This window comes from Pogona vitticeps, chromosome 1 (assembly GCF_051106095.1).
Source record: "Pogona vitticeps strain Pit_001003342236 chromosome 1, PviZW2.1, whole genome shotgun sequence".
Taxonomy (NCBI): Eukaryota; Metazoa; Chordata; class Lepidosauria; order Squamata; family Agamidae; genus Pogona; species Pogona vitticeps.
This window is the reverse complement of record NC_135783.1, coordinates 204,888,858-204,907,245: the sequence shown is the minus strand read 5'-3', so window position 1 is coordinate 204,907,245 and position 18,388 is coordinate 204,888,858. Positions and strand designations below refer to the sequence as shown.

Below are 18,388 nucleotides of genomic sequence, written 5' to 3'. Positions count from 1 at the left end.
TTCCACTTATGAACAGAAAAAGGCAGGAAATTCAAATTGCTAACTGTAGGTGGCAACAAGGCTGCTTCTTTGTAGCTCTTTTGCCCCAGCAGTTAGAGAGTATGCGTCATCGTCAGCTTGGGCCTGCCTCCTTCTGCTTCTGAGTGTGTGTGTGTGTGTGTGTGCGTGTGCGTGTGCGTGCGCGCAGGGAGGCTTCAGGCTGCCTTGTAAGGTAAGGTGCTGTTTTCTGCTTTTTAAAAACTGTTCTGGGTGTTCTTGCAGTTTGGTTTTGAGCTGGGGGAGTTATTTTTCTGTAGTGTGATGGGTCTTGGGGGGTTGTTTTTTGTCCCCCCCATTTCCGATGGGTCTTGGGGGAGTTTGTTGCTTTTTGCAGTGTTTTCCCCCATTTCTAATGGGTTTTGGGGGGTTGGTTGCTTTTGTGGGGGTTCCCCCCTTTCTAATGGGTCTTGAGGAGTTTATTTTTTGGCTTTCTCCTCCCCCCATTTCTGATGGGTCCTGGGGGATTTGGTTGCTTTTTTGGTTTTTTTCCCATTTCCATTGGGCCTTGCATGCTTCCTTTGTTTTTCCTTAGTCTTCTTTGCATTTCTGACCTGCCACCTTTGTTCTCTGTGTATTTCCAATCTGCTCCATTTGTTTCCTGTGCATTTCCAATGGGTCTTGCATGCTTGATTGCTTTTCTCCCCCCCCCCCCCCCCCGCCTTCAGCCGGAAGGGATTAATTGCATTTCCAATAAGTCTTGCAGTGATTTTTTGGGTGTGTGTGTGATTTTTTTTTCCTTCGGCCGGAACAGATTAATTGCGTTTCATTGCATTCCTATGGGAAATGGTGCTTTGACTTACAACCATTTCAAGTGACGTCTGTCTTCTGGAATGGATTATGGTCGTAAGTGGAGGCACCACTTTAGGTTCTGATGCCACTGCTGATCTAACAGGAGGCAGAGCTTCAATTGCAGCTCACCTCCTGCTCATTCATCTGTCCCGACACAATACATGTAATGATCTTGATTCAAAGCTATCCAACAACCTATTGCATAACAATTCCCCCCCCCCCCCCGCGGTCATTAGGAGAATGGTCTTCTACTATACTGGTCCCTTGTGTCAGAAAGGTTGGGGACCACTAAAGAAACAAACTTTATACCCTGCTTTATACTTTTAGCCAATCAGATTGTTTGTCTCCAAACCTTTGAGAAAACCTGCTTTTCTCTGCACATGCCTCTTCAATGTGTAAAGGTAAAGGTAAAGGTTCCCCTTGACAATTTTTGTCCAGTCGTGTCCGACTCTAGGGGGCGGCGCTCATCCCGCTCTTCAAGCCATAGAGCCAGCGTTTGTCCGAAGACAATCTTTCCGTGGTCACATGGCCAGTGTGATTTAGACACGGAACGCTGTTTACCTTCCCACCGAGGTGGTCCCTATTTATCTACTCTCATTTGCATGCTTTCGAACCGCTAGGTTGGCGGGAGCTGGGACAAGCGACGGGTGCTCATTCCGTTGCGTGGATTCGATCTTACGACTGCCGGATCTTCTGACCCTGCAGCACAGGCTTCTGAGGTTTAGCCCACAGCGCCACCACGTCCCTCTTCAATGTGTAGCTGGAGCAATTTATGGGATAGCTTTGAAATGAAACTCTGACCTCAGGTTCTGGCTCATCTCTTCCCCAAAGGTCGATGACTCATTATCAACTTACAACTTTCAACCTATATTGTCCTACTGATACCAAGATAGAATTAGCCTGGTACTTTGGTGGGGGAGCTAATAATTACCTTTCTGGTGTTATTTGAGCTTCTTCTCCAAAAAAAATTTCATAGTCACAGTTAACACTAAACCATGGTTTCCTTTGACCATCATTTACCATAGTTTAATATTACAAAATTACAGTTTAGATCAAATTAAGCGTTAGACCAAAGGTGGGCATATTTGGTGGTTCCAGGGGCCAGATTTTTGACTCTGGACATATGAATCAAAATAAAAATCACAAATGCCTAGCACCTTCCTCTCATTTTGATTTGGTTTTTTAAAAAGGGGAATAAGACAGTTCTAGTAACCATTGCTGTCTCATGTGGAATACGTAATTTGTGGGGAATGTCTTTCCGCACCTTTTCTCCATCCTGCTCTGAGCACCATAAAGTGCTTGATATTATTCATCAACACTACTCTTTGTTGAAATGTAAGTGAATAAAATGCATTAATGTGCTTGGAGGAAAAAAAACCCCAGAATTTATTCTCTCAACTTGTTTTGGAAAGTATCAAACAGAAATGTAGCTCCAGTGGAGTTTAATCTAAATACTACAAATATTAAATTCCACGCTTTGAAGTGGTAAAACTCATTAGAAAATGTCAATATGTACCAATTATTCTCAAGAACAAAGAAACTGCTAGCTGGATAATGGTGACAACAGCATGGAACCTTTTATGCATCTGAAACTATGGTATTGTGGGCTGTATCCCAGCTTCACATGTTTGACATTTTGTTTCGGGTTCTTACAATGAGGCTTGCATTAGAACTTCCAGGAGGCATTGCTTTTGGTGGCCTTTTCTGCTGATGTTTGCTGGTGTAAGTCTTACTTCCAAAGGAACAACATTACAAGTTTGTATAAAGTAGTAAGAGATGTTTGCCTTTAGCTTTATGCAGGTGCAGCAAGCAGATGTCTGCTCTAGGTACTGGGGGTGGCTGGTACAGTGAGGATGAGCACACTGGTTCATCCATCTCCATTGCCGCTCCTATTTCCTATTACACATTGGATGGCAACTGTACAGCATCTCAGGTCTCATCTGAGAATGCTTACCTTCTGAATATAGGAAGAAATGGCAGGGGAGGGAGGGACACTTCCTAATGTCCTGAGCAGAAATGGGGAAACTGTTGACCCTCTTGACATTTTAATTAACAATTCCTTTAATCCCATACACTTCTACACTTAATGCCAGCATAAATTCATAGTAGAATTTTGGTCACTGAGTTATTAAATTGCAGTTAAATAATGTATTTCACCTTTTATACAAATTTTATAGACATTTATTGATGGTGGTGATTGGTTTATGCTGGAATTTCCCCTATTTCTTCCTGTATAAAATGCAGATGTTCCTGCTCCCCTTATCTGAATCTCCTACTCAGACAGCAATTGCAGGCCCGCTTGGTGCTATGTTTAGCTTCTGATAAAAAGCTTAGCAGGGTGCATAGTCTGCGCATGAGTGTATTCACTCAAACTATTTTGTTTCTTTTACAAAGGAGAAAATGATACTGCCTGTTCTTAATTGATCTGTGTTATCATCACATATTGGTCTGTGGTGTACCTACAGCTTTTTGTATGCCTGTTAGCCTTTCGTTCAGCAAGCCATATTCCCCATGCAAATGGCCACAGTCTAATTTAATATTTAATTGCAGCCCACCACAGTCTCCTGTTTTGGCTCACTGAGCATTCAATTAAACTTTTTCAGTGGCCATCTGGAATTACTGCACTGATGCCATTTGAATGAAACTTTAGAAAAATAGACAGTAGAATACAAAGGTAATATGAGACATATGGGCTGGAGAAGCGGGAATGATATTAAACATTTGATTGCTTTATTTCTACCCTCATGTATGACTCTTGGGGTGCTTGCTCATGAGTAGCATATATAAGCTTGTAATCTATATTGTCAAGGTAATCTGGGTTTGTGCATGCACACCTGAAATAGTGATTCCTCACATCACCCCAAACACTAAAGCAGTACAGCTGTAACAGGTGATACTCTGAACGTGTGGTTCACATCTGGTGCAGTTTTTTATATCTAGATTCTGAGTATAGATTTCAGCTGTATTTATATTCAAGTAATATATAGTAATATATTCAGTTGGGTGTTGTTAAAATGTGCTACTTTGTTGTTGTTGTTGTTGTTGTTTGGAAGTAGATGCTAGTAATATTAATCTGCCTAAACCTGTCTTTGGAAACAGAAGGAATTTTAGTGATCTCTCTCTTTCTCTCTCTCTCTCTCTCTCTCACTCACTTTTTTTGTAGCATCCAGATGAGAAGAGGCTTGAAGGGCTGTCCAAGCAGCTGGACTGGGATGTACGCAGTATTCAGCGTTGGTTTCGACAAAGGCGTAATCAGGAAAAGCCAAGCACTCTTAGAAAGTTCTGTGAAAGCTCGTAAGGAACTTTCTCTCCTCTTTTCCTTTTTTCTGCCCTTAACTCTGTTCTTCCTGGAATCTTAGGATACTTCTAGTACAGTGGTGCCCCGCATAGCGACGATAATCCGTTCCGGAAAAATAGTCGCTATCCAGATTCGTCGCTATGCGAAATAAAAAAGGCCATAGGAATGCATTAAAACCCATTTAATGCGTTCCTATGGGCAAAAACTCACCTTTAAGCGAATATCCTCCATACGGCTGCCATTTTCCCTGCCCGGTAAGCGAGGAATGGGTCTGAAAACACAGCAGGCGGCCATTTTTTCCGGCGGCCATTTTGGAACCGCCAATCAGCTGTTTTTAAAACATCGCTATGCGAAAATCGGTAAGCGAAACAGCTTACCGATCATTGCAAAGCGATTTTTTGCCATTAAAAAGATCGCAATGCGATCGCTTTTGCGATCGCAAAAACAAGTCGCTATACGGATTCGTCATTAAACGGGGCGCTCGTTAAGCGAGGCACCACTGTATTTGTTTGTCAAAAAGTCAAGGGTAGATATTTCCATCTTACTCCTCAAATGGAGCTCAACACAGCATTGCTAAATAAATGGAGAGAATGTGGATTGAAAAGTCAGTTTGAATGCTGCTGGAAAAATAGCATCAGGTGGGGTCTTGACTTGAGAACTTAATCCGTATTGGAAGGCGGTTCTCAAGTCAAAAAGTCTGTAGGTCAAGTCTCCATTGACCTACAGTACATTGAAAACCAATTAATCCCGTAACAGGCCGTTTTTGTTCCATTTTGGTTTTTTTCTGGTCTGTAAGTCAAATCTCAGTCTGCAAGTCAAACCTAAATTTTGCGGCCAGAGAAGTCTGTAACTCAAAAAGTCTGTAAGTCAAGCCGTCTGTAAGTCAAGGGTCCACTGTACCTTCTTGAAAGAACATGGCTGTACATATTGCATACTTATTGCATAACCCGTTCCTTATATTCAAAAGCTGGCAGCAGTCATTATACAAGCATGGCTCCAAAGCTGACAAGGTGACCTTGATTAGTGCTTGGAAGGATGGACTTTGTAGGTTGAGGACAACCTGGTATGCCAAGGAAGATCACTATATAACGTGATAGATTTTGGAAGCTTGATGGCCAGAATTAGCTCATGGATGACTGCCAGTTGGATGCCTGCTTAGTTACATTGCCCCAGCAGCTAACAGGAACCTGTTGGTGTGAGTGACCCTCCTTGCAAGAGTGGGAACGTGGTTAGGAAATAGCTGTTACCTACTGCCCCCCTCTCCCTATCATGTTGCAGTTCACTTCTGTGGTCTAAACTATACTACAGTAAACCCATTGAATCAGTAGGCATTTTGTAAGACAGCACTTATGTAAGTTGTATTAATTCAATGGATATACTTCAGTTAGGTCTACCAATTGGATTTAGGCCTACTAATGTATATTGGAGAGGATATCTTTCACATTACAGTACTGAAAAATCTCAAAACCTGATTTTTTTTTTTTGCACTCAGCCTTGTTATCTGTAGCCTCTTGTTTTTTAAGAGATGAATTAGGTCCATGCTAACAGAATTTTTGTATTAGTGCTAGATGGAAGGAGTGCTTAAAAAGAAAACCTGCTTAGAATATTAAAACCTACTCAGCATATTAAATAACTAAATTAACTGCTGGGTATTTAGAGAACATATCATTGGAGGTAAAGTCTTAATAGAAAGCTTGCCTATCAGCCTCTGTCACTGGTGAACCTGGATATTTTTGGCTTTGGACTGCTTTGGGTTTCATCAGTGGTGACATCACACACATAAAAGCAGTAGCACAAACAGGACAAATGCTTCTAAAGGAAAAGATTTGTCTCTAAAATTTTTGGAAAGATTTGTGGGGGGAAATTCTAAACTAGGTCGTTTTTATTTCTAAGGCATTAGCTTTAATTAGGCATATTTTGGAAAGCAGAATCATTTAAACATACTGTGGCTGAAACCCTGTTGTCAGGAGTTAGGTTGCATAAAGCTGATGGCAGCATCAGCAATATTTTGTAAATTTAAAAAATTCTAATCCACCCTTCTCTCAGGTCCTGAGGCTCCCTTGGGATCCTTTTTGGCATGAGAAAGCTGCAGGATTAGATGAGGGCCGTATTTAATTTCCAAAATGTACTACAGTGGTATGATTCTATCTGTAGTGAAGATTTCCAAAATTAAAATCTCTGCCCTGCCCCCCAATCCCACAGCCTCTGCATGACAGAAAAGGGGGTCCTTTGGTGAGGGAGTTGAAGATTTTTAATTCCCAGAAGAAAATCTAGAAAATGTCCATGGCTGTTGATGCAACAGGATTTTAGCCAATGAATGATCATTACATCATTACATTACTTAAATGTGAAAAACATATCTTATTTAAGTATGTACAAGGGCTCAGTAATAGTGAAGGGGAAATATGTCTGTCTGCCGGAAGCATTTACTCTTCCTTTGGCACTGCTCATAGCCATCATGCATAAAATCTTAGGGAAGGTTTAAGCATTGCTGAAAGTGGAAAACAAATGCAAATAGAATGGTTGGGCCAGGCTTCATGATGTGTTCCTAAGGATGTCCTTAAGTCGATTCCAGTGTATGATTACCGTTGCCAGGATTTCCTAGGTACAAAATATTTTATTTGTTTGTTTATTTGATTGATTGATTGATTGATTGATTGATTGATTGATTGATTGATTGATTGATATACCAGCCCATTAGTGCACACACTACTCTGGGCAGTTTGCTGGTCCCTTCTTCTGGCAGAGCTCTAGGACCAAGCAGCTTGCCTTAAGGCTGCGCAAGCTAGATTTTCTCCTGGCAGGAACAGTGGGAATTTCCTATTGCTGATTCCACAGCTAGATACTTCAGGTATCTTCAGTTAAGTACTTGAGGTACCCATCCAACTGGAAAATTATAGTTCTTCCTAAAAGGTGCCAATCCCTATTCCGAGCACTAAGGTGTAACTCTTCTGAGTAAAATTCTCTCATTGCATGATTAATGAAATCTGTGCTGGGCAGATTTTAATCAGGCTGTGAGAAAAACAAATATTTCTATCAAGTACAGTAGATTAGGGACAGAATGAGGTTGTTAACTCAACACTTCTTTTTTTCCTCTCTTCCTTCTTCATGGGTTAATGTGGTATATTGAGCTTGCAATCCTATATACACGACTTATCTTGCATCTTGGTAAAGGCAAGCTGTCCCATTCAACTCACTAGAGCTTATTTCTGGATAGCTATATCTAGGTTGATATTAAAACAACAAGAAGATAGCCTTGCCTTAATGCCTGGCATTAATATCTTGCCTGCTTGTGAGATTGCATTGCTCTAATAAAAGTATCACCCAGCCTTGTTCCAGGATATCATTGTGTTGCATTTGGAAGACAACATTGTTCATAATAATTTATTTATTACGGTCGAGTGATCAGCTCATAAAACATATTTATGGCTAAAATATACGAAATGCAGTTTCAAAATGTACAACCAGTTCATAAAACATATTATGTGGTTAAAATATGCAAAATGCAATTTAAAAAGTGTACAACAGATAATTAATTGTGTACTGCTTGTAAAATATGGGGAGAATCAAATACAGCATTTTTATAACTATCCTTTGAACCATTGGATCATCTAGGGCAAACTGGTTTGGACAGGGTCTTTGGGTTATAGGGAGTCCTTCATACATATTTGTGAAGATTTGTAAAACATTTCCTCCCTTTGGTTGGGATCACAACATTTCTCTATGCTCAACAATAAACCACCCTCATGCTAAAACCAGTCAGCCTGTGACCTCAGGAAATAAGGGAGCACTGTGCCATTGCTGCTGCACAAAATTTTGCTGCAGAGCATATAATAAGGGAGTGTTGATTGTAAAGAAGTAGCTTGATGTAAAATTCATCAGGTCTCCCTGGATATCTGAGAACAACATTGTTCATGATTTCTAAGGGTTACTTTTAAGTTTACTGTAAGAGCTCTAAAACTGAATATAAAATCATTTGTAAGTTTTTATTCTGTAACATACTAGTCATAACAATTAAAGCCACTGATATTCAGAATAGTTACTTGCTTATATGTTTTTTGGATGGAATGAAATTTTGAACTTCACATTGCCTCAACATGTCTACACAGTTTTTATTAAGGCCATTTCGTGTATTTTCTTCATAATATTTTGGTACCGAGCTAAAATATGGTTGTTCACCAGAGTCTTTGGGTTTAAGGATTGTGGCTTCAATTGATTGTGCAGTTCCTTGCAACATCTATGATTGTAATGATTTTAAATTGTTTAAATCTTATGTTTTAAATTATTGAACACTTTAATGTATTCTAAATTATTTACATTTTTGCCATTTTTATATTAGCTCATCCTAAAATCTTGTGATAAAAGGTGGAATTATTCTAACTAAACTAAATAAGAGTCTGGCAGAGGTATGAAATCCCATCTATTCCTCCTCAAAATACAACCTCCAGGATGCCTTATCCCTACAGGAGAAAATCAGGGGCCTAGCTGGCAGAGCTCTCTCCAAGGTACAGCTGAGTGTGGCTGATCTCAGACCTGCCAGGGAGTATTCACTCGCTCCAGAGGATGTGGTGAGCCTGGCAGGTGAGCCACCCCTGGATCAGGAGGGCACCAGATGCAAAGGGTACTAGAACACAGAATTAAGTACAGAAGAAGCTGGTGTCTTCAGTGCCAAACCCCAGCAGCTGCCTGCAAAAATCACAGAAGTAAAAACTTAGATTAGGGGCCGTTGTGATCCATAGCTCTGTCTCTTAGTCACTAAAGTACATGGGCAGGTCTAGAAACTTTATTCCAAGAAAAGTGTCAAAGGTGCTGAAGTACTTCAGGGAATTTTCAGTTATACAGTGGCAAAAAAATTGTCTTCATAAAACATGTAAGAACATCACATCCATATTTGCCACTTTAGCTGAGGACTGAAGTGCTGGTGTTTTCTGAAGTTTATTGGAGGTGCTTTTAAGTTGCTCTAATTTTGGCCTTGTCAGGAGAGGCTGCCTCTTCAACTGATGACTGCTTCTAATTCAGGGCTGTTGTAATATTCATGGCCTCTGTTGTTGCTTCTTGCTTTGTGACCTGTGGGATGACAGACGAAAGCATATTGTATGACTTCTGAAAAAATGATGACATTTTATTTTTTAAGCAGTAAAAAGTAGGAAACAGGGTCAAATAATCATTTAAATTTGACATGTTTGTGGAAGCTTTGAGCTGCTTGACTGTGAACTACTTTAGCTTTTATAAACACAAAAGGGCCTAACTATATGTGGTGTACAAAATTCTGTAATTAAAAAATAATAAAGGTATTGCCCACCCTTGTTTTCGAAAAATAAGATTTTCTTTCCCTGAACTGTGATCAAATACCCATTCCTCAAAATCACATCCACAAACCACCAAGGTGTCTGTCCAGGTCTTGATGGTGCTGCTGTGGCCAGTCTGTGAACACAGTCATGCTTTTCTTAACACTGAATCTGATAGGCAACAAACCCAGTAAGAAAAGGGCGTCAGGAAATATACCTCCTTCTTTGCTTTCCTATCTCATTTCCATCACAGACACCTGCACAGACACTGTCTGTCCCTTAGGAAACCTTTGCTAAAGCAAAACTCTATTTGATCCTGGGCACAGCTTCCTTGGAATCTAGAAAGTAAAGGCTGGATAATTAAATAACTTGAGCACTTAAAAAAAAACCTTATTTGGTGTGATAGCCAGAGATCTTTAGTGTCTGCCACTTCTCTAAAGAAAGTCAAAGTGGTCATACACACTTTTTATGTGACCCCAGGCTCCTCATTGGTTGGTCTCCTCTAGTTACCAAATTATAGATTAGATTATTTGTACAGGTTTTCTTGTCTTTGTCTTCTCCCTCATCGAAACTGTCTAGAACTGTGGTTCCCAACCTTGTGTGAGGGTTCAGATTTCGGGGCTGTTTGTTCTCCAAATAAAGGATGAGTCGGTTGAGGTAAATCAAAGGGTTCAATATTTATTGCAACATCAACTCCAACAGGGTTCACGCCTAAAAAGGGGTTCAGAGATTCTTGCAACATGTTACTCGGTTTCAACGGGGTCCATAAACTATTTACAAAAGGGTTGGTTGTCTCTGGGTTCCAAGGTCCTGTTAATAACGGCACAGTCCCCTGCCCAGGGTCCAATTCTTCTTCCAGCGAGATTAACGGAATAGTCTCTTCGTCCCCACTCCACTCACCCCAGGACGACCCGTCTCCTCCATCGACTCCCCAGGGGCCGGGTAACCCCCCAGCTTCCTCAACTCGGCTATATGCCATTGTTTCTTACGTTCCAGTTCTCGTGCCACAGCTTGCCTTTCCTCCCGGAGTTTCCTCCTCCACTCTTTGGCCTCGGTCTCACCCCAGTACGATGGGCGAGGCTTTAGCCCAAGTTGGCGGCGTTTCTCGGCCTCCTCATGGGGGACTCGGACCTGCTCCCATTTGTGGGTCCAGGGATCCTCCATCCAGATCCACTCCCATCCCCCCGGTATCTCTGCCGGCTTCCCTCTTATATCTCCCGCCGCTGCCTCAATCTCCTCCCTCCTTCTTCCCGCCAAAGATTCCCCGGGTCCCGGGGAAAGGGTTAACCCTTTCATAGTCGCCTCCAGGTCTCGTGTATTCACCCCCTTATTCAAGGTAAGGGGTTCGGCAACCACTTGCTCCCAATCTGGGGTCTCCACGCCTTTCTCTTCCCGACGCGTTGGGGACGGAGGTGGGGATGTCTGTGTGTGGAGGGTTCTCTTTGAGAGCGACGGCACTCCCACTAAGGCCTCCACTTTGGGGGCCTCACACCTTGGTTAACCCAAGTAATCTAAGACATGGGCAAAGTCTGCTTTTCCACGTCTCTGCAGTTCAATGGTAAATAGACCCATGTTTAAGCAGATGAGAAAGTGTGAACCTTTTCTTCCTGTACAATGGATCCTTGGCCTCTTTTTCAGTAATGGACTTCTGCTTCCAGTGGCCTTGTTTTGAGAATTCATTGAACTTTCATGAAACTCTTTTGGTCCCATAGAAACCTGTTTCCACTTTAAGCATAATCCTTTGAAAGGAGACTGATGCAAGGGAGATTATATTTGTTAGTAACTCAATGAATCTTCATGAAGTCAGGCTAAAGACTGGAGTCCCCTCTTGTCATTTAATTCCTTTCGTGGGTGGGGGGAGATGGGAGTACATGCTCCAGGTAGTAAGGTAAAGTCCTTTCACTTGAGCTGACTGGTGTAATTTCTTGGTCAGCTATTTTCAGGTGCAAGAGATTAAAAGGTTGGGAATCCAGACAGCTAGCAGTGTGTTTCAGGAAATGGGCATCTTATCTTGCAATATGAGGGATATTTACTGTGTCTTCTAGAAGCTCCTCTGCCCTGTTTACTTCATGCACTCCTTCCCATATAGAAGCAGTCTGATATAGCTGTTCCACATTAGTGAGAGACATTTGCCATTGACTTGGCTTTCGCTTGATTAGTGCATTCTTAAAAAATTAAAGTAGGGTTTATATTTCCCCTCCTTTTTTAAAAAGAAGGAAAGAAAGATGAAGCAGTCACTAGATTATGATTCCTTTCCTTCATAGCTAGCACCTTCTTTCATAGATTGAATGTTCACTCGGTCTTGTTCCTGCCAGGTCTCTGCACTCATCTGTATGAGAGAAATGACATGACTGGTTTTTGCCTACTATCTATTCTGGTAAAGCAAATTATCTGAATACTATGCTGTTTGTCCTCCTTGCATGCTTCCAGAGGTAGGTAGGACCTGAGCTAGATAGGTAACAAGAAAGGAGGCAATCCACAGGTTTTGTTAAGTGGATATAAGACTTCTTCTGCTAAGTATGCTGTTTGCAAAAGACTTCGGGTGGAGAAGAAGGAGAAATTCTCCAGTGGCTTCTGAAGTGTGGAGCTTCCTACTAGCATAGCTTCTTTCTCCTCCCCTGCCACACGACTTGTTAATATTTTGCTGCTGCTCCAAGGGACAGTAGCAGGAACTGGTCTGTTGGCAGTTTGACCACCTTTTTGCACATTGTATAATGTCTTGGTCCTTATAGGACACTATGGGGGCAGGAAGTAGCCCCCCTCATCACTTACACACTGACAGAGAATGTTTAATGAGGAAAATGTACAACTTAGCATTACGGGGGGTGGGTAAGAAACTCTCAGAAGTTTCAGAAAAAAATGAAACATTTTGTTCAGTTGTCCTTCTGAGCCCTGTAGAAATAATGTTTTAATTGAACAGAGGTGGGAAAGTGGATGTTCCATGGATCAGTACTCTGCTTCCAGGCTGAATAAGGGACATCTGAAAATGTGTAAAATGGCCACACCTGGTTTCTAGAATATTGACAGATTTTTGCAAGGAGGGCTGCACCTCATTTTATTAGCAAAACCACTGCTCTTGGAGGATTCCAGGGGCAGACAATGTCATTTTTTTCTAACTTGGTATTTTTCTTTGCAGTAGGTTAAGTCAGAATGTCTGAGGAGCTCACCGGGACCTTGGGGTGGCAGGTGGCCCATGGATTATACTAGCACCCCCCCCCCCAACTTAAGAAATAACTTGATTTTTAAAGAGATGAAGAGTTGAAATGTTGGATGTGCTGAATTTAAATTTTGTTAGATTTCTCTGTGTAGGCTTATATCAAAGCATAGACATCGGTACAAGAGCCAGCATGAGAATTTTCCAGAGTGAGACAGTGGAAGTTCTCCAAAAGGTTATCTCCACGCTGGCTCATTGAAGTTTTCACCCATCACTGACCTTTTTTATTTTGTTTTATTCTGGACATACGGTTCTTCCTAGTAGTAATAGTAGTGTCATTCTGCCAGTCAGTTTTGGTTCCAGAATGATGACACAAGTTAAGCTGTTAATTTCTAGCAAGATGGAGGACTCTTTTGAACCCCAGAAGAAAATAAGGTGGTGCTGTCATCTGCTGCAGGGCTTCTGCTACCAAAATACAGGCATGAGCACTGAAAAGATGTAGGCATAGAGCACCTGTATGTTTCTATTGTTATATCTTCTCTCTATAGTGTTCCTGAGAAAAATTACTGGTGGGGAGATGGAGAAAATCCATCCCCCTTCAACATTCTCAGCATGCCTTGGCTCAGCCAAGAGAAAGTTTCTACAGAAATGTCCCTGCTGAACTTGAGTCACAATAGGTTGTTCTGAGGTGTTGAACTTCCAGTAAGTATTGCCAGTCTTTCTTTTTAAGGTGGTCAGCAGACAAGGGCCTTAAAAATTGTTTTAACACATTTTGTACAAATTTTGTTCTTTTATTAGAGAGTACTCTTCACAGTCAGACTTCAGTCTCAAAGCGCTTTGATGATTCCTGCTTCCCCCCTCCACTTTCTTGTAAGGAAAGTGCTTTCCCCCTCCAATTTCTTTGGAAAAAGTGGAGGGGGAAAGCAGGAATCAAAGGGCTTTGATCCCTCCCCCCTTCTTACCTCTGTGTATAAGATGACCCTCAATTTTTAATCTAAATATTTTAGACAAAAGTATCGTCTTATACACAGAAAATGTGGTAATTAGATCAGGCTGTAATTAGATGCAAATAGATTTCAGGTTCTACTAGTGTTGCCTTAATATTGGGAGGAAGAAGAGAATGGTGCTTTCCCTGATTTTCTCGAAGATATAGACACCCTTGGATCCATCATCAACGGTGCTGGAACGCATGGGTCTTATGTAAAGCAAAGGGGAATGAAAGGAAACTGTGGAGATCTTTTCCATGTGTTGCTCTCTAGGGAAGGAGCAAATAGAAGCTATATTGGGATTAAGTGTGAAGTCTTCCCACCCAGCCATTGTTGCTTTAAAATACAACTCAGACCTATAGTTCTAAACACAAATATTTGGCTTTGTTTGCTGCTCATGCCTGTTGTTTTTCGTTTCCTGTTAATTTCTTAGTTATCTTAAGGTTGGTGTTTTAAAGCAGGTTGTTTCAGAGCTGTTCTACAGGTAGGTCAGGTGCTGACAGTTGAAACTATCTCCAGAGAGATAACAGAGTTTTTGTTTCTTTTCCCAAGAGAGTTAAGATGTTGTAATAAAGATATGGTTGCTCAAGGTATACTCTGTCAGGCTTCTGTCTTTGCTTACAGATTTTCCAGGCTTGCTTTAAAAAAAATGCAAACAATGAGCATTCATGACGACAATAGGGTGTTAGTAATTATATGCTCCCCTTAGGTAACTATTCTTTATCATGCTATCTGCAGCTGTTACTCATCTCTAGGTTGCTTAAGAGTAAATCTTGGTCTGTAAAGTTTTTGTGTGGTCCTCTGTATCTGTGCTCAGCTGTAAGTTCATGTGTACTTGTATGTCACAATGCTTGAGGAAGGATGAAGATTCAGCAGTTTGTTAGACTGCTTTTCTTTACCCCAGTCTCACTTAAGCAGAGATAATATTCCAGTAGAGCCCGGAAAATCACATTTCTCACAGTGCTGTATTGATTCCATTCCTCATTGTTGTATCTACTGTCATGCATCTTGGTGGTCCATATTTTGGGAAATCTCTGTTACTGGATAAGAATAAATCACAGTCTTAGTAGATATTTTATAGTCAGGCAATCAAATGGCAATATTTCAGCTAGGGTGTCTGAACAAGCCAATGTGAAACCTTTGAGATTTACTTGAAATAGGAGCCTACTTCACTATGTGGTGGGAATGTGGATATATAATGAAGTTTTGGAAGTTGGTTTTTAAAGAGATAAGTGAAACACTTAAACTAAATTTAGGAATGTGTCCTAAAGTAATACTTCTATCCGTTTTTGAGAGTGAACAGTGAAATTGTACAACAAAAGAATTGATTACAGATTTAGTAAAAGCATCTAAATTAATAATAGCAAAGAATTGGACATTTAAGTGTGCTCTCCAGTTAAATGACTGGTATAAAGAAGTGTAGAATATAGCTATTAATGACAAATTGATATGTAATATTAAAGTAAGAAAAGGATTCTCAAATAAGAATATATTTAAAGTTATGTGGGGAGAATTCATTGTTTTTGTACTAACAAAGGGGAAGGGTTGTGTATAGAGATGGGATATTCATATACGAATATCCCTGCACAGCTGGAGTTAACAAAGGTCTGCCCCCTGGGGCCACACTGTCCACTCATGCATCCGCTGGCAGCCTCGCTCATCCTTCCAGTCACTCCCGGAGCCCCGCTCTCTTCCTGCTTGGGGAGGGCAAGGGGAGGGACGGCAAGTCTCACTGCACGGTTGCCAAGTGGCTAGCTGAGCAGGAAGAGAGTGGGGCTCCGTGAATGATTGGAAGGATGAGTGAGGGTGCCAGCAGATGCATGAGTGGATAGTCTGGCCCCAGGGGACGGACCCTCGTTAACTCAAGTTGTACAGGGGTATTTATATATGAATATCCCCATCTCTAGTTGTGTACCTTCACAAGAGTCAATGTATTTCTAAAAGGGGAATTGGGGCTCCATAAAAGGAACTACAGTAGTATATTTCCATTGGTCCCAGTTGGGGGGAGCACATTGAGTGTATGTATGTTTTTTAGTTTTGTTTTGTATGTACAATTTATTAATTTAAAAAGAGAGATTGACTTGTATACATTTAAGTTTTCTTGAATAACAGCCACCCATCTGAGGCTGATCTTTTGGTATTGCAGTGCCTAATTATTTTATAGAAACAGTGTTGGTGGACACATCAACAAAAATGAAGACAAATCAAACGTGAGATTTTTCAACTTTTTAAAAATCTGCAACAAATCAACATCTATAATGTTCCTCCTGACTAATGTGTGAGATTTGATAACTAGGTATTGAGATTTACTGTAGGTAGGAGACCTTTGTCTTGCAATCCAACAAAGAGAAATTACTCATTTATTTCTTCAATACAGAACCATTCAAAGCCACTGACACTACATCTGTTTAAATCCTAGCAAAAAACATGCCAACAAATATAGAAAATAAAACAATGCTCCACAGACTAGAAACATTCAATATGCATTTGAGTCCCCAAGAAAGTTGATGCCAAGGAGTGCTGAAGGTGTTGCAACCAAGCCTTTTACTTTACATGGAGTGAAAAAGGCCTAATGTTCAAACTGAATTCTGAAAAGATAGAGACACTCAAGATCATATTACAAATATCCACTGGCTTCTGGAGCACATCAAAGAATTTCAGAAGAAGATCAGTCTATGCCTTATAGACTACAGCAAAATTTTTGACTATGTAGATAATGAGAAACTATGGGTTGTTATGAAATGGGTGTGCCTTAGCACTTGATTATCCTGAGGACAAGAAGCTCCCATTAGAACAGAATAATGGCAAAGAGAGCAGTCAAGGGTGCATTTTATCCCCTTACCTGTTCAGTCTGTGAGCAGAACATATCGTACTAAAAGCCAGACTAGATTCAGATGAAAGAGGAGTGAAAACTAATGGGAGAAACATCAATAATTTAAGATACGCAGATAACACCATCTTACTGGCAGGAAGCAACAGTGACTTGAAATGATTTTTAGTGAAAATAAACAAAGAAAGTGCCAAAGTAAGACTGTAGTTGAACATTAAGAGGACCCAAATCATGGCTAAAGAAAGATTTTGTATACCTTGGTTCCAATCATCAATCCAAAAGGAGAATGGAGCCAAGAAATGAGAAGTAGCCTGGGACTCGGGAAGGGCAGCAGTGATAGATTTGGAAAAGATCACCATGTAAAAATGTGTTACTGGAGATCAAAAGCAGGATCATCGATAAAGAAAGCTGACAAGGAAAAAATTGATTTGTTTGAAATACAGTGCTAGAGGAGAACTTTGCGGATACCCTGGACTGCAAGAAAGATGAACCAAGTGAGTACTAGAGTAACTCAAGCCTGAACTATCTCTGGAAGAAAAAATGATTAAAGTGGGGCTATATCCTTTGAAGGAACATGGTGATGCAGTGGGTTGAACCACAGAAGCCTCTGTGCTGCAAGGTCAGAAGACCAGCAGTCATAAGATCGATTCCACGCAACGGAGTGAGCTCCCGTCGCTTGTCCCAGGTCCTGCCAACCTAGCAGTTTGAAAGCACGTAAAAATGCAAGTAGATAAACAGATACCACCTCGGTGGGAAGATAACAGCGTTCCGTGTCTAGTCGCGCTGGCCACGTGACCACGGAAACTGTCTATGGACAAACGTTGGCTCTACAGCTTGGAGACAGGGATGAGTGCTGCGCCCTAGAGTCAGCCACAACTGGACTAAATGTCAAGGGGAACCTTTACCTCTACCTATATCCTTCTTTGGGCACATCATGAGAAGCCAAGATTCTCAGGAAAAGACAAGAATGCTGGGAAGGTTTGAAGGCAATAGGAAAAGAGGAAGACCAAGATGCATTAAAACTTCCAGCTTTCATCACTAGCTGTGCTGGCCAGGATTTCTGCACATTGTAGTACAAGAACATCTGGAGACCCAAGATTGGGAACCACTGCCCTAAAGGAAGCCAGAGTTTTGGGTTTGCAAGAGTTGAACAGGGCTGTTGAGGACAGGACTGTTACATACAGCACTGATGTTACCTGTCTGTCATGGGTTTGGAGGGAAAGTTCCATCCTATGGGGAGTGGAAGGCGGGACATCAGGAGGAGGGGCTGTACTGTATAAATATGTGATGCCTGTGTGGTGAAGCTGGGAGACACTGGGAGACACTGGGATGTGACGAAGCAGCAGCTGGGAAGAAGAAGCTGTTGTGGGAGTCTGTGTGTCAGACAGGGTACTTCTGTGTGTCAGAGTACCAACCTGATAGGTTCAGGTGTCTGTTGGTTAGCCAGAACTGATAGGTTCAGGGTCTGTGCTTTAAGTTAAGGGTTCTGTGTGAACCAAACTGTATGCTTGTATGAGTGAGAATAAGCCACGTTACTTTATCTTATTTACCTGATTGTTTATTTTTCCCTGTGTGTATTTAAAATAAACCTTATTCTTTTTATTGTTTGAAAAATCCATCCCTGGTCTGTGTGACTTCTTAAAGGGAATGGTTGGTGGCAGCTTAGTGTAACTGTGTGACATATCCCAGTAGGTCTGGGTTTGTCACATTGATTGGTGTCCAGCGTGTGGGATACGACTGGTCCAGTTGTCCAGTGGTCCAGCAAAGCCTTGGCAAGTGTGCCCAGAGCAAGGGGGGTCTAGTCAGGGACAGTCTGAGGCGCGTAGGTAATCTTCTAGGTGTACCTCACGGGGAGGTGCGCTAGTAGAAGAACGTGCCAACTGGGGAGACTTAGATTAAGGTGCTCTGAGGCAGCCTAGTTTTGGCGGGAAAAAGCTGAGGCAAAACTGCGTAGTAACAGTGATCTAGCCTGCCAGCTGAGAGGCCCAGCAGAGGGGGGCAGGC

The 18,388-nt window shown here is 41.5% G+C and overlaps 1 protein-coding gene across 2 annotated transcripts in view; it reads left to right on the top strand.

Moving 5' to 3' along the window:
* CERS6 (ceramide synthase 6) overlaps positions 1 to 18,388 on the top strand; it is a 133,804-nt gene that overhangs the window by 51,798 nt on the left and 63,618 nt on the right. For both annotated transcript variants that reach the window (XM_020789435.3, XM_020789436.3), the window contains exon 3: positions 3,992 to 4,122. In XM_020789435.3, coding sequence (XP_020645094.3) covers positions 3,992 to 4,122 — 131 coding nt within the window. The remainder of the gene's footprint in view (positions 1 to 3,991; positions 4,123 to 18,388) is intronic.